The sequence below is a fragment of the Gekko japonicus genome, unplaced genomic scaffold (genome assembly GCF_001447785.1).
Source record: "Gekko japonicus isolate JY-2015 unplaced genomic scaffold, Gekko_japonicus_V1.1 scaffold2, whole genome shotgun sequence".
NCBI lineage: Eukaryota > Metazoa > Chordata > Lepidosauria > Squamata > Gekkonidae > Gekko > Gekko japonicus.
Genome location: NW_015175358.1, coordinates 906654 through 932733, shown reverse-complemented (window position 1 = coordinate 932733; position 26080 = coordinate 906654). Strand labels below are relative to the sequence as shown.

At 45.0% G+C, this 26080-nt stretch overlaps 2 protein-coding genes across 3 annotated transcripts in view; one reads left to right on the top strand and one right to left on the bottom strand.

Moving 5' to 3' along the window:
• LOC107122242 (cullin-associated NEDD8-dissociated protein 1-like) overlaps positions 1–2459 on the bottom strand; it is a 34101-nt gene extending 31642 nt beyond the window's left edge. For both annotated transcript variants that reach the window (XM_015425276.1, XM_015425275.1), the window contains exon 1: positions 2209–2459. In XM_015425276.1, the coding sequence (XP_015280762.1) occupies positions 2209–2276 (68 nt within the window). In that variant the 5' untranslated portion in view covers positions 2277–2459. The remainder of the gene's footprint in view (positions 1–2208) is intronic.
• A 3141-nt stretch (positions 2460–5600) lies between these two features.
• On the top strand, positions 5601–21668 carry SEC13 (SEC13 homolog, nuclear pore and COPII coat complex component). Its single transcript, XM_015425256.1, has 9 exons — positions 5601–5818; positions 7928–7972; positions 9890–10005; positions 13030–13181; positions 14506–14639; positions 16055–16188; positions 18082–18202; positions 19394–19540; positions 20998–21668. Exons 1-9 carry the CDS (start codon positions 5816–5818, stop codon positions 21106–21108), a joined length of 963 nt encoding a protein of 320 aa, XP_015280742.1. The 5' UTR covers positions 5601–5815; the 3' UTR covers positions 21109–21668.
• Positions 21669–26080: the final 4412 nt, after the last annotated feature.

Below are 26080 nucleotides of genomic sequence, written 5' to 3'. Positions count from 1 at the left end.
GTCACCTACTGGCTGTCTCCTCACTTAGGGTGGCCAGCCTGGCATGAACCACAGCTAGGGATGCCAACCTATGGGTGGTAGCTGGAGATTTCCCACTATTAAAAACTGATATCCAGGTGACAGAGATCAGTTCACTTGGAGAAAATGGCCACTTTGGAAGGTGGACTCTATGGCATTAGACCCCATTGAAGTCCCTGCCCCCTTCCCAAACCCCACCCTCCTCAGGATCCACCCCCCAAATCTCCAGGTATTTCCCAACTCTAACCAGAGCGTGGGCCTTTTGCATCATGACCCCACTCTGGAATGGGCTCCCTAAAGAGATGAGGGGGCGCCCCCTTATTTGAGATGTTCAGGAAACACTGCAAGGCTTATTTGTTTGCCAGGGCTTCTGATGGGGTATGAACAAGGAGGCATCTTGCAGAGGGGGAGGTGGTATTTGGGATTTTTATTTTGTTTTCTATCATTACCTGTAAGCTGCCTTGAGCCAAGAGGTTAAGGTGGGGTATAAATATTTTTGCTCCATATTAAACATTCCCAAATTCACAGCCCAAAACAAATTCTTTTACAGCCCTACTGATATCTGCAGCATAACTAACTCCCAGATGCAGAACTATATTTTGGGTCTCCTGCAGGGTTGTCAATCTCCAGGTGGGGCCTGGAGTTCTCCCAGAATTATGACTGAGCTCCAGACCACAGAGATCCCTTCTTCTGGAGAAAATGACAGCTTTGGATGTTGGACTGGCATCACATTGCTGCCGAGCTCTCTCCCTTCCCCAAATTCTGCCCTCCACAGGCTCCACCCCCCAAATCTCCAGGAATTTCCTTACCAGTTATCAACTATATGATCTGGTAACAGTCCATTCCATAAACATAAATAAGCTAAAGTCCCAGTTGCCTCCGTTTAAGCCAGTTTAGGCCTCATCTTTTACTGAAATTAACCTGATTTCCGTCCCCTTAACATGCTGGGATGCCAACTCAGCTGGTTCCAGCAATGCTATGTAAAGGTAAAGGTTCCCTTGCTCGAAAGCCAGTCGAGTCCAACTCTAGGGTTGCGGTGCTCATCTCCGTTTCAAAGCCGAAGAGCCAGTGCTGTCCGAAGACGTTTCCATAGTCATGTGGCCGGCATGACTAAACACCAAGGCGCACGAAACGCTGTTACCTTCCCACCGAAGTGGTACCTATTTATCTACTTGCAATTTCTTGCTTTCAAACTGCTAGGTTGGCAGGAGCTGGAACTAGAGATGGGAGCTCACTCCATCATGCGGCACACTCGGGTCTCGAACTGCTGAACTACTGACCTTCCACAGCCTGCAGTTCAGCATCTTAACCACTTGAGCCACCGCAGCTCCTATGTGTACTATGTATGCTATGTACTCTGTTTTAAATGTTCTGTTAACTGACCCACAAATCCACTTTCACTTATTTGGTGGCTGATTTTTTCCTCTTTTGTTTGGTCACACCATCAAAACACGCCCCCCATATTTAATCTGCGGCTCATTTTTGCTTGTCACTTCAGAGAATTATGTAAAACGCATCTTTGTTCAGCAACAGTTAAACTCCAATTTGGTTCACTTGACAGCACAAACAAGCCAGTGGACAAGTGACTATTACTCCCCAGCTGTGCGGTACTCTAAGGAGACTGGAGATCACATTTGTTTTTCTTCAGACAAGACAGTGAAGGCAGCCAATCATCTCCCAGCCAATAACAGCTGATTAGGAAGATTCCTCCCCCCCCCCCAACTGCAGCTGTCTAGCAGTGCATCTCTATCTCAGTCTCGGAGGAGGGACATAAAAGGATATCAGAATGTTAGCTATTGAGGGGCCGCAAGAGAAACTGTAGGATGTAGTATTCTCCTTCCCGCCCCGGAAGCTTGCAGTACATTACATATCTGGCTTGTTGGCTCTGTATAACATCTCCTGCAGGGGGAGGTGAGATTTTGTATAGACTATAGCTAGTGATCCTCCTTGGTTAGCCTTCTCTTCTTCATTACAGGGGTTTTGGCTGGATCCAGGTGATTGTTGTTGTTTTGCTGCAGCTATAAAAAAAAAATCTCCCCCCTCGTCCTCCATAAATCTCCCAACATCCCAAAGGCTTGTGAATCACACACGTGTGCAATTCACCGATGGGGGCATCCCCTAAATCTCCAAACATGGTTCTGCAATTCACCCCACACCCACACCCCAACCCAAGGGAAGTGTAGATCCTACCTAAAATCTTTGTCGGTGGATGTCATCTTCTCCAGGAGGTTGGAAATGTGATAGGATATGTTAGTCATCTTGGACAGCTGGTTCTGGAAGACGATCTCTTCTCTACTGTCTTGCTTTCTTAAAAAAATAACAATGGGAGAGCTGAAGTTTCTTGCTGCCCTAAGCAGGGGTTCTGTCTGCTGGGGATCTGCATGGAGAATATGGCGACAGGAGGGACACAGTGAGACAGGGGTAGTGTTTTCCCCCCTCCCCCACCCCCTCCCCGTTAGAAGTCGCTGGAAAAGCTGAGCCCCTGTACTGTTATCATTGGATATATATAGCCTATGGTCGGAGCTAGAGCCGAGCTAAGGGCGCCACCTACTGACAGACATCTGCAGCCTCTCAAATTACAGGCGAGGGAAGAGAAGGAAGCAATTGTGCTTCTAACTCCATCCCAGAGGCTTACCTTGCTATTGCGGCAGTACAACTGCAGGTGCTTGCAAACACACACTGCAATCAAGGGATGATCATCTAAAAAACAAAAAGGCACCGGCATAAAAACACTTTTAATGCTGAGACCATTTGGAATGAAAACTAGGTTTAGAGGGTCATTGGGATTTGTCTGTATAGCGAACAAACAGAAGTCTTGTTCTGGAATACAATTTTGTTAGTTTTTAGGATACCTCAAAAGAACTGCTAACTTTTGCTGCAACAGTCACACACCGCTAACCCTCTGGAATTTTTATCTTTAATAACGATTTCCAAAAAAGATAAGAGTGATTGTTGCTACATTGTTTGTAGCACTTTTAACTTAACTGGGGTCACTGCAGGAGTAAAGCTGACCTTGTTTTAGCGCACATTTACATTTCTATAAGAAATTGGCTCAAAAAGACTTTGCAACCAGATTTTGAAGAGTGACAAACGCCTCAGCATCTAACAGGAACAAGCTGTTAAACGGGCATTTGGGAAGCACTGTTAAGTTCTTTTGTCCTTACCCAGAGCCTTTCTTTGTAGAGTACCATTATCCCCATTGTGCAAACAGAAAAGAGAGAGTGCAATCCTAAAAGCACTTTCCTGGAAATAAGCCCCACTGAGTAGACTTCAGTATGACTCTGAGTAGACTTCCTTATAATAGCTCTTTAAGAAACTTTTCTGAGGCAGAACAAGTCAGTGGATTCTACTACCTCTTCAGTATGTAGGGTTGCCAGCCTCCAGGTGGGGCCTGGGGATCTCCCGCTTTTACAACTGATCCCCAGCCGACAGAGATTAGCTCCCCTGGAGAAAATTGATACTTTGAAGGGTGGACTCTATGGCATTGTATTATGTTGAGGCCTCTCTCCTCCCCAAACCACGCCCTCTCCTGGCTCCACCCCCAAAGTCTCCAGGTATTTTCCAACCCAGACTTGGCAACCCTATCAGTATGACATGTATTTAACAGTGGCACTACAGGATTTCGCTGTCATTGAAATTTAAAACTGCCAAACCAGGAACAGTTAAAGACTGCAAACAACAGCTCCAGCCATCCTATTCCTTGGGTAGGGATAGGATAAGCAACAACCATCTGACATCTGATTTACAGACTCAATACCACTCACACACAACAAGACCAAGTATCTACAGTATAAAACCTTGTTACATACAAAGATATCTTTAGCAGTAACATTAAAGTTGTTTGGGTGAACTTTGGTAGCAAATTGACTCAATAAGAAAATATTTAATAAGAGTTTGGAAAGCATTACGGAGTCATTTATTCTGAATTTGAAAAAAGGGTTATAGAGGGTTATCTGAGTACAGTTCAGTCCATCCAATTAAACGATGAAATATAAGCTGCTGCTTCTATGATGATATTTGAGTTTTTTAGTTAAATGTGACACAAGGCAAAGAAAAAGATACAAATAAAAATAATAATGGAAAAGAACAAAAAAACAAATTTTGAAGCATTAAGGAAAAGTATCAAATCACTTTTTTTACACAACTGTTCCTGTGTATGTGTTAAGTGCTATCAGGTCGCTTCAGTTCCTACTTATGGCAACCCTATGAATTAAAGACCTCCAAATGTCTTATCCTTGACTTTCTTGCTCAGGTCTTGCAAACTGAGAGCTGTGGCTTTCTTGACTGAGTCAATCCATGGCATGTTGGGTCTCCCTCTTTTCCTGCTGCCTTCCATTTTTGCTAGCATTGTTTTTTCCAGTGACTCTTGTCTTCTGATAATATGCCCAAAGTACAATAGCCACAGTTTGGTTATTTTAGCTTCTTAGGATAATTCAAGCTTCATTTGATCTAGAACCCTTTTATTTGTCTTTTTGCTGATCCATGGAATCCATACAATTCTCTTCCAACATTGCATTTCAAAGGAATCAACTCTCTAACCTATAAACTTTCTTCACTGTTCAATTTTCACACCCATAAATTGTAATGGGGAATACCATAATATGAATTATCTTGATCTTGGTTGCCAGCGATACATCCTTACATTTAAGGATCTTTTCTAGCTCCGTCATGGCTGCCCTCCTCAGTCTTAATCACCTTCTAGTTTCTTGGTTGCAGTGTCCCCTTTGGTCAATGAAAGAGCCAGGGAACAGAAAATCTTTTAACAATTTCAATTTCTTCATTGTCAGTCTTAAAAATTGTATAATTCCCCAGCGGTCGTTAAATTTGTCTTTTTTATGTTCAGCTGTAATCCTGCTTTGACACTTTCTTCTTTAACTTTCATCAGTAGTTGTGATTATGTTTACCAGCTTTAACAATAACTTTACACTATAGGAGGAGGAGAAATAAGTGGTTACTTCTCTAAGGCTGCAATCCAAAGAGCACGTTTCTCAGAGTAAGCCTCATTGACTAAAACGGGATTTTTTTCTGAGTAGACCTGTTTAGGCTTGTTCCAAAAATGACCCATAAACCAAAACAGTGGTGGAGGCTGCAAAAACATTCGTTTTTATTAAGACCATCAACTTGCCTTTCGGCAATCCACTTATTTCAAACTTTTTGCAGGTCAAAGGGCAGCAAACCCATGTGTATTACTGTGAAGTCCTTGCTCCAGTTCTTTGGAGCAAGGCTGATCTAGAAGTGTGACATACAAATATTTTAATTTTACAAAATAAAAAGTGAGACTGAGGCAGAAGAGCTCAAAGTTTTGACTGAAGAGCCATTAGCACACCAAGCTTACAGAAACCCGTCAGCGCCACAATATCCGCGCAGGAGCTGGGCTGAAGAGCGAATCAATTCAGTGGCCTGTAATCCTGTGATAACAGTAGGGATCGAAGATCCAGGTGGTCGGCCGTGTTGGTCTGAAGCAGTAGAACAAATTTAGAGTCCAGCGGCACCTTTAAGACCAACAAAGGTTTATCCAAGGTACGAGCTTTCGTGTGCAAGGCACACTTTTCCAGATAGGGATCGAAGTTACGCTGGAGCAAAGCAACTGGTGACAGGAGCGAGAGGCCTTGAGACACCTCACGGAAAAAACCGGGCCCGAGCAGCACGCGGAACCTTTCTGCATTGGTATAATGCCGGCCGGGAAAATTTCGCTGTAGTACGCGGAGCTCTAAGGCGATTTGCCACGTCTGAGAATAGCCGGGAGACCAGCTCGTGCAACTGGGGTCGGTGCCGCCGAGAACAATCTGTGGTCGCCATGGTGAGAACGGGGGGGGAGGCTGGGAAGGGCCATTATTGAAATGCGTACAGCTTGTTCGGGTATCTAGATGAGGGAGTCCCCGGGGGCGGAAACTTTTCGCGTAGCACTTTACCTACCTTGTAGGGCTGCTCCCGGCGACGCAGATTCTCACACCCCTTTTCCTGGGGCTATCTAGTCGGCAAGGGTCCTCCTAACCACATAAGCGTTCCTTGGCTGGATCAAAGCAAGTAGGGTTGCCAGGAGCCCGGAGAGGGGAAAAATGTCCAGCTCCTTTAATAGAGGCGTAATAAGATCGTATTTACCAGATGAGGTTACCAACCTCCAGGCCATCAAAAGCTTCAGCTGCCTGTTTCTGCAATCTGCACATTAATTCTCTGTAAAGGGGACTGGATTACTCCCCCCCCCCCCATAGTTGCAAATTCTCCATGCATGCCCATTTCCAACCTCTGCCCTTTTCCTAAACCTGGCCAGCATAGCCACGTCAACATGCCCTCTCCAACATTTCACAAGTGAAGACAGGAATGCTCTTGTACCTCTATCTCGTTCTCTTAGGGTTGCCAGTCTCCAGGTGGTGGCTGGAGGTTTCTCAGAATTACAACTGGTCTCCAGGTAACAGAAATAATTTCTCCTGGAGAAAATGGCTGCTTTGGAAGGTAGACTCTATGGCATTACACTCCACTGAAGTCCCTCCCCTTCACCAAAACTTCCCTCCCTAGGCTCCACCCCCAAAGTTTCCAGGAATTTCCCAAACAACAGCTGGCAACCCTGCTTTCTCTTCACTGGTCAATAGATGAAAATGTTCCTCATATACCAAGGATTCTCTGTATTCACTCCTCCCAGTTACAAATAACTAAAGACTTTATCCATCTGCCTTTAAAACAGTGCAGGATGTTTAAAGATATATTGTGGGAAAATATAATGCTCTACAGTTTGTTAATATTAACTGTTTCAAACAAGCCAGCATGGCAGGTGGAAGATAAGCAGCTCTGCTTGCCAGAGGTCATTTCGGGGGGGATCGCGGGGGAGTTCCCCTGGGTGAGGTACGTGGGGCGGGGCACATGACGAAGCCCCGTCCCCTGGTTCCGGCCGCCCCGCTTCCGGCCCTCATTCAGCCAGGAGGAGGCAGGAGAAGAGGGAGGGTAAGTTGCTTCCTCCCTGCCTCTCCCCACCCCTGCCTGCCTGGGGCCAGGGAGGGCCTTTGCGGGGCTTCCTTGCACTCCCGCCGGCCTTGCAGGTCCACCGCCGGGCCCCTCATGGGGCTCGGCAGTGGAGCTGCAAGGCCGGCGGCGGCCGGGACTGTTGGGGGCGGGGTGTGTGGCCTTATGACACACTTCCGGTGATGTCAGGGGTGTGGCCTTATGACACACTTCCGGTGATGCCAGGGGGTGTAGCATATGCTAATAAGTTATGCTAATGAGTTCCCCTAGCTCTTTTTCTACGAAACGACCCCTGCTGCTTGCACTAAGGATCATTGAGTGGTCTCTTGCCCCTTATGCACTACTGAGGTGTCTTCTCTGCTGCCTGCATTTGCCCTGGGATAGCTTGTCCTGTACTGATTTGCAAAGCAAAGAAGATATGTGTTCTTTTGATTAAAGATATTACAGATGGTATAATTTACATTTAGAACGAGTGGCATTATTACTGGGATGCCAGAAGTAATGGTAAATGAGGAAGATCTAGAATTAAGAACTGTAGCAGCAGCAGAATAAAAACATGAAGATAATACTAGATCTGATCAAAGATGTACCAACTTTAACATCTTTCTTTCCCTCACAGTCAGGTGCCATATGTAAAGTTTTTAAACAAAATATGATGACTCAATTTACCACTAGATTAAAATCTTGGTGTGGAGCAATGTTCCCTCTAAACTGTGGAGTCTTGTGAGCAAAAATTCTACTTTGTGAGCTACTGGCATTAAAGTTGTGAGAGAGCGTTTGGCTACTGCATAAATTAGTTTGCCGTGGAGCCATCCTTCCCGAGCTAAAACAAAAATGTGAGAGCCAGAGGCTAAAAAACTGAACTAGCTTACACTAACTCATCTTAGAGGGAACACTGGTGTGGAGTCTGTTAACTGATTTCACAATTTCTAACAAAGTATTTTATTATTAGGTGTCTGTGATTAATACAGTGGATACCTCCCATGAGGACATGATAGTAAGTATCCGATATATGTCCCCCCCCCATAAGAATTTTTTCTCCCTTAAAAGTGTGGAATTTATAATGTGTATGACCCTTAAAATACCTGTCTGCCAAGTACTCCTTGCCACTATGAAGGAAGAGAGGAGAAATAGCAGTGGTGCTGTGTGTGTTTTCAGAGGGAGGGATGTCTTGGTTGATTCTAAGAAGCAGAGTGTGAATTGATGAGCACCCTTAGAGCCATCCATTGTCTACTAGGGGGCTTTGGATCTCTATGTATTTAAGAACAAAAGGAGAGGCCTAATGTTTTCTCCTGCCACTGCTATTCAGAGGTTTTCTGCCTCTTTGAATTTTTTTTGCATCTATAAGCCAGAACTGTTTAAAGATCTGGGACGGGCTCTAGTAACTTTTCTCCATTTCTTATAAACCAGGAGCATGTTGGAGGAGGAGAATTAAACTATTAACTGCTGCTATGGATATACCCTCCAGGCATCTGATGAAGTAAACTCTGACACACAAATGCTAATGCTAGAATAAATTTTTGTTAGTCTTTAAATTGTCACTGGACTTTCTTGTTGCTGTATAAGAATAACAATAGCCGGGCTGACTCAAATAGTGGGGGAAATATTTTATTTTATTTTTAAAACCTAGAAGGCATAATCCACTTGAAACATCTGCACTGAAATAACTGGCATTTGTGGTCTGAGTTGTCCTTTGCATCAATTGGACTTGTATAAGTGATGTTCTTTAGCACTGTGTTTATATCATGTAATGAGCTGGTGTCAGAACAAGCGATATGTGCCTTCTGGATAACTGCTGAGTTATCCAGTTAATGCTAGAATAAATTTTTGTTAGTCTTTAAATTGTCACTGGACTTTCTTGTTGCTGTATAAGAATAACAATAGCCGGGCTGACTCAAATAGTGGGGGAAATAATTTTTTTTTTAAAAAAAACCTAGAAGGCATAATCCACTTGAAACATCTGCACTGAAATAACTGGCATTTGTGGTCTGAGTTGTCCTTTGCATCAATTGGACTTGTATAAGTGATGTTCTTTAGCACTGTGTTTATATCATGTAATGAGCTGGTGTCAGAACAAGCAATATGTGCCTTCTGGATAACTGCTGAGTAGCTTGGTTGTTCTGACCATCAGTCTATCTGCAAACTATCGGATTCTACACTGTATTCTACATTACTGCTGTCTGCCTGGCCATGCCCCACCAAAATAGTATCTAATGCAGTGGTTTTTTTAAAAACTAGCAACAAGGGGGAATTAAACATTATTTCCTCAGTAATAATTCTAAAATACTTCAAATTTCAAGTACACCCCCCTCCCTGACCATGGGAGACGGGGTGATAGGATAGTTGGGGGCCCTAGCCTGGTTTTGCTTGTCTTCCCAGTTGTCATCCCTACTTAAGATTTTGTCTTGTGGGACAGTCTGCTACAGTACTGATTGTCATCATAGTGTAGTGTAGCCTATAGATTCTTCTACCATAAAATACTATAAACAATGCCCTGACCTGGATAGTACAGGCTATCCTGACCTCGTCAGATCTCGGAAGTTAAGCAGGGTGGGCCTTGGATAATATTTGGAAGGGTGACCTCCAAGGAATACCAGGGTCGTGACGTAGAGGCAGGCAGTGGCAAACCACCTCTGGAATGTCTTTTGCCTTAAAAACAAGTCTAGCTCGACACCTAGTAGTGCATAACACTAAAAGAGCTAGAACTTCTGGCTGCCAGACAATCTTAGGATTTCCTACACACACTGCCATATGATAATAGCAATAATAACTATAATCTATTTTAATGAACCACCCTTTGCCATCCTACTGTAGCTGGTGTCATTTGACACATCAGGATTTTTTTAAAAAACCCTTAGTATGAGTGAAATGAGAGTTAACAGGGAATCATGAAAGCTTTGTAACTACTTTCCAGCATGATGCGCAGATGGATTATTACGGCACTCGGTTGGCAACCTGCTCCTCGGACAGATCAGTGAAAATATTTGATGTCAGGAATGGAGGGCAAATTCTGATAGCTGACTTAAGAGGGTGAGTGAATTCAAGGCAAGAAGATCCTTTGCTGTATCCCCCACTTTCAGTTTTTGGTTATCCACACAATAACTAGCTTAATATGTTGTTGAAGGCTCAGTTGGCACTGCTGTTACACTTTGTTTTGGTTTTATTTACAATTTTGTTCTGTACCCAAGTATCAGTTCCGTGGAAGCTATTTATCGAAGATGCCTTAAATGGAACCTTGTGTATGTTTTCTGTCTGAGTAAAGGAAGCTTAAAAGCGATCTGTAGGTTTTGCAACTCATTGAATGTTGTTTGCACTGAGGGCACTAGTGGGTGGCGACTAGTGGGTGGCGATTCAGCTGCAGGGCTATCTGGATGACGCTTCTGTCCTTGACCCATTCCAGTCTGGTTTTCGCCCGGGATATGGGACGGAGACAGCACTGGTTGCCATGACTGATGACCTCCGTAGGTATCTGGATCGAGGCAGTGTGGCGGCGCTGTTGTTGTTAGATCTGTCGGCCGCTTTTGATACGGTTGACCATCAGCTGCTGTCCCGCCGCCTCGTCAACGTGGGGATCCAGGAGCTTGCCCTTCAATGGCTTGCCTCATTTCTCCAAGGTCGGGGACAGAGGGTAGTGCTAGTCCCAGAGGCACCCACTGGAATGTGGGGTGCCTCAGGGGGCGGTGCTTTCCCCAATGCTGTTTAACATATATATGCGCCCCCTCGCCCAGATTGCCTGGAGGTATGGGCTAGGGTGTCATCAATATGCAGATGACACCCAGCTCTATTTGATGTTGGGTGGCCAGTCGGACTCCAACCCAGAAGATCTGCACCGGGCTTTACATGCCGTGGCTGGGTGGCTCAGACAGAGCAGGCTGAAATTAAACCCGGCGAAGACAGAGGTCCTGTGCTTTAGTCGGACCGGATCGAGGTTAGGGCTCCTGCTTCCGACCTTAGATGGGGCGCCTTTGGTGTCAGGTTCGGAGGTTAGGAGTTTAGGAGTGCTCCTGGACCCCTCCTTAACAATGGAGGCCCAGGTGGCAGCCACTGCCAGATCAGCCTTTTATCATCTTCGGCTGGTATGGCATTTGGTACCTTTCCTCGACCGCAACGACATGGCCACAGTGATCCATGCGACGGTCACCTCGAGGTTAGACTACTGTAACGCTCTCTACATGGGGCTGCCTCTGTCGCAAATCCGGAAGCTACAGCTGGTGCAGAATGCTGCGGCCAGGCTGCTGGTGGGCGCCCCTAGGTGGGAGCACACCCGACCTGTACTGAAAGCGCAGCACTGGCTCCCTATAGCATACCGGATTCGCTGCAAAGTGCTGGTGCTTACCTTTAAAGCCCTACATGGCCAGGGTCCAACATACCTGAGGGACCGCATTTCCCCACATATTCCCCAAAGAGCACTTCGGTCAGGGTCACAACACCGGCTGGTGACCCCGGGCCCCAAGGAGGCCAGGCTTGCGGCAACGAGGGCCAAGTCCTTTTCAGTGGCGGCTCCTATCTGGTGGAATGAGCTCCCAGAGGAGATCAGGGCCCTGCGGGACCTCATGCAGTTCCGCAGGGCCTGTAAGATGGAGCTCTTCCGCCAGGCCTTCGAGTAGGAGCCGCCACTGCCACTACCACTACCACCACTGCTCCAGCACAAGAGCGATACCGCCGGAGGGCCAGGTAACATCCATCTACGGCCCTAGTCCTCCCCTTCTGCTTGTAAGAGATAGGGGAGTTTTATCTTGTATCTGATAATATTGAATTTTACCTGTTTTATCTAATTTATATATTATATGCACTGTTGTGCCGTCTGTAAGCCACCCTGAGCCCGTTCGCGGGGAGGGCGGGGTATAAATAAAATTAATTAAATAAATAAATAAAATAAATGCAAATTCAGGATGAAATGCAGATGAAGATTTAGATGGCAGAGGTGATAGCACCTTCATCTTTCAAGGAACAGTGGTTCCACAAAGGAACTGATGAGAAAGGGGAAAAGGGAAAAGGGAAAACTAAAGCACTTGGCTGAGAAATAGATGAAATAGATGGGAACTGAAATAGATGGGAGGGATTTTTTAAGGAGCTTTCTCTAGATTTTCTTTATCCTCTTTCCCCATGTACTTTGCCTTATGAGTGTGCCTAGAAATTGCATATTGGTTAGCAGGGGTCATTTCGTAGAAAAAGAGGTGCAGGAGCTCATTAGCATAACTCATTAGCATAACTTATTTGTATATGCCACACCCCCTGACATTACCGGAAGTGTGTCAGACACCAACACCCAGCACTCAGTCTCCACTGGACTGTTTTGGATTGCTAGCTATGGGGGGGGGGATGTGCAGATCTGTCCTCCCAGAGGAGGGAGAGCTTGTACCTGAATAAAACTTCTTCTGAAAGGTGCCACTGGACTGTTTTGGGCCGGGGGAGGCTCTGCAGCTTACCTGGCTGCTTCTTGCTCTGACTGATGGCTGCTGGGAGCAGGGGGTGGAGCTTGTTGCATGTGCCCGCCCCCGGGTTCTTCACTGCCGGAGCTCCGCTCCTGTGCGCTCCTGCAGGAAGTGACCCCTGTTGGTTAGTCCTCCATTGTGTAGTCACTCACTGTGGAACTGTAGCCACAAGGAGCAAAGGTTCCCTGACTGTAGAATGCAGAGCTCTAGAAGAGACCAGATGGGACATCCATCTTTTGAGTGTGGGGGCTGGCTTTGATTTATCCGGTTGATAATTTTGTAAGTCTGTGCATGCTGTCCTTTGTTGTCGTGTGTGGATTAAAAAAAAAAATCTGTCTCTTTAATTTGTACTTAATGAGTATCTGATCTGAAGGGTGGGCCATCAGTCAAAATAAATATACTAGCAAGTCTGTTCAGGGGGCAAGTGTCTGCCACTGCAACATGGGTACTGTCTGTTGCTCCTGGGCTTTCTCATTGAGATTTGTTTGTATCTATAGCCTTAAATATTTGTACAGTTGTCAACAGCTTCAAAATGCTATGACATATAATAACCAAAAATGAAACATCTTGGCATGCAAATACGTTCTTTCTTAAAACCTGCATTATTTATTTATTGTAGGCATGAAGGGCCAGTGTGGCAGGTTGCCTGGGCTCATCCCATGTATGGAAACATCCTGGCCTCCTGTTCCTATGACCGGAAGGTTATCATCTGGAAGGAAGAAAATGGTACCTGGGAAAAGACATATGAATACACAGGGCATGATTCTTCAGGTATGGATGTTCTTCTTGTAATACTGGGACCACAGTATTACACTTCTCTGTAGACTGAGCTTGTAATAATTACAAGCTGATTTAAAATTTATGCAGCTGTAGTGGTCACAAGCTTTCAGGTTCTTTAATGAGCATACTGGGTTTCTGTCGCGTGACCCCTGTGTCCTTTTACGTTTAATGCTAGGCTGCACCTTGCTTGAACTGTTCTGATTGTAGATCTTATTGTTAGGCTCTTGAATTTTGGTTTGGTTCCTGCACTTCCCTGTGTATGTAACAGTGTATGTCTTCACCTCCAGGTTTACTCCCCTGCCATGGCCCACATCTCAACTACAGGCCATGTAGTCATTAGGGGTCTACCTGGTCACAATATGGTTTGAGGGGGGGTAAATACATAACTACTTTCTCTTTCTAGACCCTTCTCTGTTGCACAAGCTATTTCATGTTCCTCAAGGTTATTCTTTCAGAAATAGCTGAACTTAGTACCGCTTTCCCATTCCGTAGTATAGTGTAGTTTAACAACGTATGAAAGGAGTGGAGTTTCCAGTATCCAGTTCTGTGGCCATTCTGAAGTCTTATGTGGCATGATTCTGTGAGAGATAAATATGTGAAAGGGGTTTTATCCTGGCCAGCCAAAAACTTAGTTCAGAGTTCTTTCCCCCCCACCTGCAGCCTGAAACTGGTACAGAAAACTCTGTTCCTGTTAAAAATAAAGCTTTTACCTAGCATGGGGAACACCCACAGTCCTTCTTTCATTTCCTTTATTGCACATCTAATCCTAATCGCTGTGTAAACAAATAACTGCTTCAGGAAGACTGGAGTGACTCAAGCAGGTAGACAGGATTGGAAATCTAGGTAGAGTGATTTTTTCATAACAGTTGCACTTGGCATCAAATCACCTTCTGCCTTTTCCCCAAGTGGCTGCACCACCACTTTGAGTTTACCCTCTGTGATGTTTCCTTGCTGTTTCAAGCCAACTATGTTGCCTTCACCACTGGTGTTTGCAGATGCAGAATAGTGGTATCACATGAATCAGCTGCTCATGATAAAGCAGCACTGAAGATAACAAACTGTATACTGCCATAAAAGTGTATGGGTCATCTCACACACACACTTGTGGGTTCTTTCTGCAAAGTCTTTTAAAATAGCTTTTCAGTGGCCAGGCAGCATAACTGGACAGTGTTTGTCCTGTTTTGCAGAGCCCCATATGCCATTTTTGGCTACATTTGTCACATTCACACATATCTATAAGACCAGGGAGCACTTGTTTCCCCCCTGGATTTCCAACTGATCTGTATAATCATTCCATTTCTTTATTGTCTGGCAGTCAATTCTGTGTGTTGGGCACCACAAGACTACGGATTGATCCTGGCTTGTGGAAGCTCGGATGGGGCCATCTCTCTGTTGAACTACACTGGTGATGGACAGTGGGAAGTGAAAAAAATTGGCAATGCACACACAGTAAGTATATGGACACTAGGGAGGAAGGCCCATTGCGGAGGGCAATGCAACGGGCGGCTAGGCGCCCCCCCCTGCCTGCTTCCCGTCTCGCCTCCTTCCCCTCTCACCGTGACGCAGGCGGCCTGCGCCCGTCACTGTTCCCGCGCGGTCTCCTTGCCCCCTCCGGCGGACCCAGCCACTCGCGGGACTTGCCTGTGCCGCGGCGGGCGCTCGGCTCCTCCCTCTCTGTGTGCTTCCCTCTCAGCCGTGACGCCGCCGGTCTGAGGCCACCGGCCGGTGCAGGCGCCCGTCACCTCCAGCCCCCGGGACCATCCTCCGCAGGCGCCGCTCTTAGGCCGGTCGCCTCCAGCCCCCGGGAACGTGACGCTGCGTCTGGGGTGGGATCCAGACGGCGTGGCCAATGGGAGGTGGGCGAGCCGGTGACGGGCAGCCGAGCCGTCCAAACACTGTTGGTGTGAGTTTGCGTGAGTTTGCGTCTTACAGCTTTATTATAAGGGAGAGATTCCATGCTGATTTTGCTAATCTAAAGTCCAGAGTTAAGGCAGAAAGCTGCCTGAGTGTCATGCATAGTAGCTATGGGCTCTAAGATCCAAGAACAGAATATGTTGGCCACTATATTAGGAGGCTACGTAGTTTAGTTCTGGGACATGCACTTTTGCATGTGTAAGGTTCTGTGTTCAGTCCCCAGCATCTCTGCATAAGGGGGATTATAAGACTGAGAGACCATGGAGAGGCATTGCCAGCCAGAGAATGCAGAACCAGGTTCAGTAGATCACTAGTGATGCAGTGTAAGGCAATTTCATATGTTCACAGAAAATAACATGGACATCTTAGATTTGTTGATTTAGAGCCTTAATTACTCTCAGGTATGTCTCTGCATGCAAGTGTTATCTGACTTCAAGCCTACTGTTAACAAAATACCTCCAGGAGGGCAGAAATTACGTGTGGATGTGTACCACGCATAAAGTGGCACAAGCCAGTCAAGGGTGTGCTTATCTGTTATGTCCTTTAAAACCAGAAAACTAGGTGGCACCTTGGGTATTTCTGTAGTTTGCAGCTGTGCAGAGCTATGACAGCTGTATGCGTTCTCTCACTCTTCCCTGTTGTTAAAGGCTCCCTAACTGTGACTGCAAGAGCAGCATGGAATGACCCGGGCATCCTAGCTTTAAAGGATCAGGACAAGTGCTCAGGGGCTCAGGATTTTCTCTGCTGTTCTTAACAAATAACATTTTCTCCAGCCTTTGTGGTTATCCATGATATGTACTATATAAATGTATGCTGCTGTTTTGGATTAAGAGACCATTCAGAGGAAAAAACAGTTTTCAGGCAGCTGTTTCAATGGATGGGCATGATGCTTGTGTGGTTGCTTTGGCTGTGAATTGAAGGAAATAGTATAAATTTCTCACCTTTAATAGATTGGTTGCAATGCTGTTAGCTGGGCCCCCGCAGTTGTACCAGGAAGCCTTCTAGAGCAACCATCAGGCCAGAAGCCAAACTACATCAAACGCTTTGCATCAGGAGGCTGTGACAACCTTATCAAGATTTGGAAGTAAGTTGTCTTGGAACTGACAACTTCTTGTAAAACAGATGAGAATATTTCTGTGCTTATCTCATTTTCAACCTTTCACCCTCAGAATTATCAGGTCATTTTTAGAAACTATCAGTTGATTTTTCCGTACTTGGTCTTATTTTCTCCATCCTTCATCTTTCCCCCCCATTATGATCGTGGCCAAGTGATGCATGCAGTTAACATCAATGTTCCCTCTAAACTGTGAAGTCTTGTGAGCAAAAATTCTGCTTTGTGAGCTACTGGCATTAAAGTTGTGAGCGAGTCATTTGGCTACAGCGTAAACTACTTTGTTCTGGAGCCATCCCCTCCTGAGCTAAGGCAAGAATCTGTGAACTGGAGGCTAAAAAGCTGTGAGCTAGCTCACACTAACTCACCTTAGAGGGAACACTGGTTGACATCCACGCCTCTAATCCCCTGCATAGTGCCCTGCCTTTCTGTTGTGTTCGGAGACTCCTCCAAGCCACTTCAGAATATGTTATTTATTTATTTATTTGCACTTTTTTTTACCCCGCCCTCCCTGCCAGAGCCGGCTCAGGGCAGCTTACATAAAACAGATGTTATGCCAAACTGAGCTCCCAGCAGAAGGGTGGGCCAAATGAGTAACTGTGGAAACTTTTCAGTTACTTTAAAATGCTGCTTCCCTTCTGTTTTCGAGCATGAGCAGAAGAGTGCACATAACTTCTGTACTCCAAAAATGTTATTTTCTGATAAGTTTCTGGATTTATTTATTTATATATTTATACCTACCCTACTTTTCTCCACAATGGGAACCCTAAAGTAATTTTTCCCCCTTCTCCGTTATATCCATCACAATCTGTGAGGTAGATTAGGCTAAGAGCAAGTGACTAGCCCAGGGTCACCCAGTGAGCTTCCACTGGAGAAAGGCGATTCAGTCCTGGGTCACCTAGATCTTAGTCCAGTGCTCTAACCACAACACCGTGGTTGTTCTGTTCATAGATATTGGTTTGACCTTTAATGTCCTAAAGAGTCTGGGACCAGAGTACGTTGAGAATCATCTACTCCTATACAGACTCTCCCATCTCTTTACATCTGTCTGAGGCCTCACTTAAATTGGCATGTGCAAGGCCTTTTCAGTAGTCACTCCAATACTGTAAAGTTCCCTTTAGAGCAGAGGTATCAAACTCACTTGTTACGAGGACAGGATCTGACATAAATGTCACTTTGTCAGGCCGGGCCATGTGTGCCATAAAATGTAATGCCAGGTACCAGAGAGAGCAACTGTATAAAGCACAGCAGATGGTAAGCGGCGATTTAGTGTGTCCTCCCTGCAGGCCCCACGGGCTGGGGGTGCAGAGGAAAACCCATATAGGCAGACCGGAGAGGCAGCAGTGCAGTGCTGGGCAGATGCTCCCACGATGCTTGACTGCTGCAGGCAAGGTTGTTCTGCCTTGCTGAAGCCGGCACAATCTGGCTCCCGGGCCTTATGTTTGACACCCCTGCTTTAGAGGCTTGCATTTCTACTCCACTTTTTAAGAGGCTGGTGGCGAAGCATGAGCTTTTACAGAAGCTTTCACGTGCTGCCATCGCAGATGATTTTAGTTGGTGGTCGTTGTCTTTTATGGCTTTCCGTGTCTCATGAACTGCCGTGAGTTACTTTCAGCATCAAAGCAGGAGAAAAGCTCAATGAATAAATATGCACATGTTCTTTGTAGTGCCACTTCCATGCTCCCAGCTCTACCCTGAGCTTAGTCTGCTCGCTCTGTAAAGACTCTTTGCAGGATCACCAAACGGTACACTCCGGTTTGAGAAAGTTGGAGATGAACTCTGGGGAAATCCCACTGTGTGGACAGATGCTTTTGTTTGTGTTGCAATATCTCAATTTGCATTCTCCCCCCCCCCCGATCTTGTCAGAGAAGAGGATGGCCAGTGGAAAGAAGAACAAAAACTAGAAGCTCACAGTGACTGGGTCAGAGATGTCGCCTGGGCCCCCTCCATAGGCTTGCCAACAAGCACTATTGCCAGCTGCTCCCAGGTAAGGTTCAACGCTTAATGTTTAACTCATGTTTAAACACATGCAATTGAAACAATTAAATGCCATTTATTTTCATCAGATTTCGTATATATATTGGAATATGTGTACCCTGCTATAGCTGTGAAAATTCGAGGAAGCTTAGAAATCAAAACATCGTACTGGTACAAAAAATCTCAATACCCTAAAAGTATTCATTCCAAAATGTTCCCATTTTAAGGTACCTCAACAGATATCTTTATGTGGTTTTCTGAATATTTCCAGGCCATCATGATAAGGACTTTATTCAGTCCTGATCTCTTTAGCAAAGGGGCTTTGAACAGAATCTCTGGAGTCTGTCTTAGCGGCTTATGTCAGTAAAGTCTGGCTCTGAGATTTGCATGGCGTCAGCCACAAAGGGATCGAGTTAGTTTTGAATTGTTCGTGAAAACCAACAGGTAGCTAGGGCAGCAGCCACAGGTGGACTGAATATTGGCGTACTGATATTGAGCAGGTGAGCAGCAGCATTCTGTTTTTGCAGAAACATTTTTAAAAAGTGTTCAGGGGTAGCCCAAACCCATCTCTGTCAGACCACTTCTTAAAATGTATAACCAAATATCTGGATCGCTAAACAGTAACCATAAGTGAACATATGATCCAGTTTTCTGCCTTAGTACTGGCCCTAGCACAATTGTAACACTGTGTGCTTTCAGCAAGCTAGTTTTCAGCAGCTTGGCACTGTATTTTGTTTAAGTGCAACTGAAACCTACAGAAATACCACATGATCTCTGCCACCAGAATGCAGTGCATGTTGCTAATTTGAATACTCTGTGATGTATCAGGATCCCCCTGCATGTGGAGAGCAAACATATTGAAGATAAGGTTTTAACCTTAGCCTTCTCCATGATGTACTAACTATCCGTGTTCAGGGAATCTTTGGAGTGGGGGTGCCTTCAGATGTGATCTCAGCACTTGTAGTGCAAAACACTCTGGTCTAGCAATTATGCCTAATTTGCCTCCTAGAAGCATATACAGAGTGCTTATGTATCAGGAAGTGCTGGCTTGAAATAACCGTCTGAATTGGTTCCATGTGTGTCTTGAGATATTGCGCCAGAATTCCCTTGTAAGGAACCAGCAAGATCATCTTCTTGCCTCACGTGGTCCTAAACGTGTGAGTTTCTGTTTGTCCTTGAAGTTTTGCTTGCTTTGTCCTAGGATGGCAGAGTGTTTATCTGGATGTGTGACGATGCCTCTGGAAACTCATGGTCACCCAAATTGCTGCATAAGTTCAATGATGTCGTTTGGCATGTTAGCTGGTCGATCACTGCAAATATCCTAGCAGTGTCAGGAGGAGACAACAAAGTGAGTATCCAGGCAGTTTAAATCTTACTTTTTCAGTCAGGTGGCTATTTGTTAAGCTGACAGGTGGAAGAGGCTGTTAATTGATTATCTTGTTCCGAATATTTCGGCTGGAACAAGTTCACTGGTATTCATTGAACAAGACTTCCCTGCTATCAAATTAAGACTACAGTTTCTGAGAATAGACACCTCTCTTCTCACAAAGGTTGAGCTGTTGTCTCTAGTGTGTGTAAAAGTGTATCAGAGACCTGGAAAAGTGTGCAAACCAGCCTGAGAATGTCTACATGAGCTTGCAGGTAGCTTGCAACACTTGTAATTACAAAGCACAGTAATTACCAAAAATACTCTCTATTGGCTAGCATACAAAAATGTGTATTGGTCAAGCCATCTTTAAATTAAGGCATGGTGCAGAAGTGGAGAGGGGCATCTTTCCTGACTAAGCCTGCTAGTAGCAGCTTCTAAGTTTCATGGTTGTGCAGGAACTGTGTCTCAACTTATACTTTCACCATCTCTAGAATAATTGGTCTTCAGCATACAATACATCTTGTCATCTTCTTGACGCAAGCAGCCATTGTAATAGGCTCTGAATGCTTGCCCCAAAGTTTTTGACATCCTATAAATCATTCAGCAAGCAAGACTAGAAACTTATGGTTTTAGGTTAAATAAATGAGGAAAGTCATTTAACACCTGCATGTCTAATAGTGATGAGTAACTCCCATGAAGATTTTAAAAATCTGCCCACCTGGCCGCACAAAACTGAGATAGAGGTTTCTGCAAACCCTGGGGAACCCCAAGGTTTGCAGGAAAATGTATTAGAATTTTTTTTTTAATAAATGGGGGGGGGAACCCCTCCCCAAAATGGACCCAGTGATGGTTGTGCATGACATCATGAAAAAATGAACCTGGAATTCAGGAAGCATGTCGGGTTGCTATAGCAACCAAAGACACCAGCAGGGCAGAGAGAAGTGAAGTTAGTGGAGTGAGGGGAACCAGACAGAACCGGAACTGAGGCAAAAAGGACCGTTGCAAATCTGCCTCGTCAAATGTACTTTAGGATATGAAAGACTGATGTAATCAAATGAAATTAATGGACAGTAAAGTCAGAATGCCACTAATTGAAGGGGAGGAGTGATTTCCACCAATTGCTCCTTCCAATTTGCCCCTTATACCATTCCTGAGGGTTCCCTATTGCCCAGAAACAGCCTTTTGAGAAAATCAGTGGGGCAACAAGAAGGAGACAGAGTGGTTCTTTTGGTTAGCATAAAGTTTAATCTGGATCAAACCCACTGTGTTTACTGAAGTGTAGTTGCTGCTCTAGGAAACCTGGGGCTCTAGTATTCAAAACTGTTATCAAGGAAGGCTTTTCTAGATGAAGATCTCTGTTGCTGTGTACAGTGGATTCCAACAGGAAGGAACCTAGGCAAAACTAAACATTCCCATTCTGTCTTCGTTTCTTCCAGGTAACATTGTGGAAGGAATCTGTAGATGGACAGTGGGCATGCATCAGCGATGTTAACAAGGGCCAAGGAGCAGTATCTGCTATTACAGAGGGACAACAGAATGAACAGTGACAAGCTGGTTAACAACACCCTGGAATTATCCATACAAGAAAATAAACATGATTTTTACTACTTTTCTTATTAAAGCAGTTGAGTAAACCTGGAATAATAATAAAAATGTATGTTATGTTGAACATTCTGTAGCTCTTTTTGGTAAAATTATATGCCTTGGTATTCATCCTTAGCCTTGACATTTTGTAAAATTAAAGGCAAATGGCACCAAAAGCAATGCTTGGTGTATCATTCCTTTGAGTGAGAATATTTTCATTTTAATTCAGTGTCTTTAACTCCTCCAGGTTCAGAGAAGTTAAAATCCTGTGGCTCGATACTTCTTCAGAATGATTTGCTTTTCTTTATACAGTGTCTGACATTTAAAGCCTAGTCACATTTTTCCATTCAGCAAAAAAGGAAACCACTACATTCTAATATTTAATAGAAAATAATGTGAGACTAAGAAGGTGAGATGGAGGCTGTCCATAAAGGAGGCTACCTTTTGTCTTGAGCTTCCTTTTATGTGCATGGTTGAAAATATAAATGCAAAATCAGACCTCCAAAGTTAATAAACTTGTTAAGCCACTGTTGTGTACAGTTCTTGGTTTAAATGAAAATTGCACTGAATCCTTTAAAAGTCTTGGTTGAACAATTTGGAATGAAGGGTGAAGTGTTTATTCTGTAAATTTTCACAGTATATGTGAAGAAAAACAGAAGGCAAAAAAGTTATTGATGCAGTGGGAGATCACGTTTTGGCCTCCTCTCGTTCCGCTGACCGCTGTGGCCCTCTCTTCTAGACCCAGTAAATGTGAGTCACAGGGTAATGGGGGCTTTGCTCAGAACCCCATGACATTCCAAGTGATATCAGCAGAAGTTCCCAGTGTCTCCAACCCAATTTACCCTCATGCTTTGATGCAGTCAGCAGGTCAGCTGGCTCAGTCGAATTAGATTTCCCATTATACTAGGTGCATATTCAGAAATATCATTCTTAGAATAGCTAGGAACTTCATTTTCCAGTATGCACTAGGATCCTCAAGTCTGATGAAACAGGTGACGTATAGGGACAGGAATAAGGTCAGGGGAGAGAGCTGTGGCTTAGTGGGAGAACATGTTCTTGTCATGCAAAAGGTTCTGGGTTCAGTCCCCGGTGTATCCAGTTAAAAAGATGTGGAAGATGTCTGCCTGAGACGCTGGAGAGCTGATGTGTTCAGGCAGGAAACTCTTCCTTTTTCCTGGCCAGCCTCTCACCTTCACGACCATAGCACAATAAAGCATAAGAGTTCTGGGGTTGGGGGGAGGGAGGATAAAGGGAGGAATTTTTTCCCTAATTTGTACTCCATGTTCAGGCTGGGTGTTACAAAGAGCACATGGGTCACAGACTGGCAGCATTACTAGTGGTAAGAACAAGAGCTGCCACAAAGCCAAGGAAGTTGGGGATAAGGTAGTGAAGAGTGTCAGAGTTCCAAAAAAAGACAAGTTGAATAGGTGTCCCATGCTACCCTGATACACTTGTCAGTGATAGGGGCTAAAGATGGGTGGTGGCTATGCCTTAGAATACTTGTCCTCAGAATGGAATGGTTTTTAATTTACCTGAGAGACCCCTTCCAGGTTGGCTTACAGCCTGTTCACCAGTCATAAGCAGGAAGCCAACTCCTCAAAGTGGTGTTTGGCTGCCAGTGAAGGCCCTGGCAAAAAAAAACCCCATGCCTCCCCCAGACCCACCATTGTGGCCTGGGAAGGTATTTGGGCCAGCTGTGGTAGCTGCACCTACCTCCCTGCAAGGTTGTCAGATTCCCCTCTGCTGACACTCCATTTGGGTGTCCTGTACACCTCTTGTCTGGCTGTGCAGGCTCCCCCTTCTACAGCTGTTCGAGGGAAGGTGCGGAGATCTGGCCTATAGGAGGCTGCAACAGCAGAGCACAGGGTGCTTGCCCACTGTGCAGTTTGCAGCATCCCTAGCTTGCATATAACAATTGGATACTGTCCCTACTGAATCACTCACTGTCATGTCTGATGAAGGCTAGTGCCCTCCATCTGTGGTTCCAGTGGACTTGGTTCAACACTGGGGAAGGATGAGAATTCTACATTTGAGAGCTAGTGATCCATAATTTTTTCTGAATATCCTGCCTTTCTACCATTATGGTCACAAAGGTAGCTTGTAACACTCTATAAAATGGTTTTAAAGCAAAAACAACCTGTAAACTTATTTTAAAAAGGTAAGAAAACTACCATCAGGAAATTTAAGCACCCCCTCTGTTACAATGCAGGGTGAACAGGGGCCTGTTGTAGAAATGACAAGGTACTTGGAAGTGCTCAAAATAATGTAAATACCCTATTAGCATATTATTTGTACCTTATATTTTACTTTACTTATATCCTGTCTTTCTATGCAATGGGGACCCAAAGCACCTTACATGGTTCTCCTCTCCTGTTTATTCTCACAACAGCTCTGTGAGGTAGGCTAGGATGAGTGTATGCAACTGGCCTAAGGTCACCCAGCAGGCTTCCATGGCAGAGTGGGGACTGAGACCTACGTAGGAATTGAGTGACGGGCTGCAACTCAGTGACAGAACTTGCATTTCTTGTGCAGAAGGTGGGAGGCTCAATCCCTGGCATCTTGTTAATTGGTTTTAGATCCCAAATATTGGGGGGATGACTATTTTTGTGTGACAGCTCGGAAAGCCCCTGCCATTAAGAGTAAACATTACTGGGTGAGGTGGACCGCTTATCTGAGTGGTATGAAGCAGTATTGTAAGTTCGTATCAGCCTGGTTTGCTTTATATATATCAAACACAAATGATGTCACAAAAGCCTAACATTCTACAGTCAATAAGGATATAAAAACAAGGACTATTATCTCAATCATCAGTACTCCCTGGAACATTTTTAGATTGTTGTTTGCCATACATATGTACCATAGCAAAGGAGGATTCTTTCAGCTAACCAGCCTCCATTTACTCAAGAGAGTTTTATGTCTAACAACACAATCACCACCAGCACAATAGGAAATATTAGGGTCAGGTTTACTCATGACCTTTCAGTCCAGTTTCCATCATAAGCGCAGAATTCTGTCCGCCCAGCCATATGTCTATCCTTTTCAGGTATGATAAGAAGAAAAACAGTTCACACTACAAACAACACAAAATACTTTTATTGTTGGGAAAACACTAAGCAAAAAGGCATATTTTTGCAACTGCTATGGCCATACCTCATTATTAAATCATTCTGGGAAAGTATCTATTAAATGGGGAGGGGGGATTTGAGAAGTTAAAATGGCCTAGGAGCTGAGCAGTCTTCATGCTCTAGTGGGGGCCACTTAGGCCTCACCAGTGGCTCCACTGGCTTTTGTCTGCCAGTAGCTCTCCAGGGCAATGTACTACCAGGATCTTTGGTGGTCAGTTAAGTGGCCAGCTGGGCAGCCGTGTTGGTCTGTAGCAGCAGAACAAAGTCAGGTCTTAAAGTCATTGGGTCTGAAGTAGTGTGCATGCACACAAAATCTCATACCTTGAACAAAACTTTGTTGGTCTTAAAGGTGCCACTGGACTCTGACTTTGTTCAATTAAATGGCCAGTTCACCCCTGTCTAAATCAACACTATCACAGTATGCATTTGCACAGAAATAAACATTATTCAGCCCCACTGATTTAACGAAATGGATATTCGAGAGCAATAATGAACAGGAGTTTGGTTTCTCTTTTGGGCACAGAGAGCTGCTCTATGCAAGCAAAAAGTGGGAACCATCAGTTTTGCTCTTTATGTTAATAATATTGTGCAACAAACTATGTTAGAGTTAATGGTAGCTTCCTGTGGCTCAGAGTTCTGAGCCAATTCCTATTTTATCTGTTTGATATTTCTACGTTACTTTTCTCCCCCAAAGTATGTGAAGTACACCTTACAGAAATGTATAAGATGACCAAACTATATAAATCAACAAGACAAACAAGGCTGGCTAGCATAGGCTTCAGGTTGCAAGCCTAGGGTTGCCAACCTCCAGGTGGGGCCTGGTGATCTGCAGGAACTACAAGTGACCTCAAGACGACATATATCTGTTCTCTTGGAGGAAATGGCATCTTCAGAGGGTGGACTCTGTGATATACCATAGTGTCTAGGAGAAATGGAAATCCTAAAGTGACAACATCCCTGCTGAACTCTATCCCCTCCCCAAACTCCATCCTCTGCCAGAATCCCCCCGCCCGATCTCCAGGAATTTTCCAACCCAGTGTTGGCAACCCTACTGCAAGCCAAGAGCTAAGAACTCTTTTGTTCATTCCTTCTAGCTCATACCACTCTCTGTCCATACCCATGCACAGAGAGGAAAAAACAAAGATAGCTCAGATTATACTCAAGTTACTGCTAGTGGACTCTTCCCTACTACCTCCCCTGATTGGCTTAAGGTGCAAGGGCATACCAAAGGCTAGCAAAATCAAGATGGCTGACAGTCCCTACCTCACCCCCACTAACTCTAGCACAAATCTCTAGTACTTTGTGATTTTCCCTCACAATACCTTTTCTTGTACTTGGGGACATTTTGCCACCCCAAAAGCCCTGCTCCAGTACTGTTCTGGCTGGGTCCAAGGAGCACATAGCATCAATACCTCTGCAGACCAAGTGGACCCAGACAGCAAAATCATGAGTAGATGGGATGTACACCTCCACCTATGCCCCCTCATGGGGTCCAAGGTGGGCTCCCATTTCAGCAGCCCACCTTTGCTTTCAGCTAGCAGCGGCACAGATCTGGGAGGCAATGACAAGCCACACCTGTCCCCTCTGCTGATCAGGGCATCAAATGGCCACTGGGGTAGCCAAGGTGGCCAACCTGCCCAGCTTCCAATTTCTGGGACTGCATCCAATCAGTAAAGGTAATGAGAGAAGAGCAGTCGACACCTGCCTAAAAATGAAGGCCCCTCAGGGCTGATGAAGTAATTATTTGGGCACAAAGGATGCCATCATGAGCAGGCATCAGTGAGAAATTAACTTAAGCTTCCATGTGTAA

What these genes read in the sequence shown, in the direction of transcription:
- SEC13 (XM_015425256.1), top strand. An exon ending in CCTCCCATGAGGACATGATA is followed by an intron (nt 7,973 to 9,889) that starts GTAAGTATCCGA and finishes ACTACTTTCCAG; the next exon opens with CATGATGCGCAGATGGATTA. An exon ending in TGTCAGGAGGAGACAACAAA is followed by an intron (nt 19,541 to 20,997) that starts GTGAGTATCCAG and finishes CGTTTCTTCCAG; the next exon opens with GTAACATTGTGGAAGGAATC.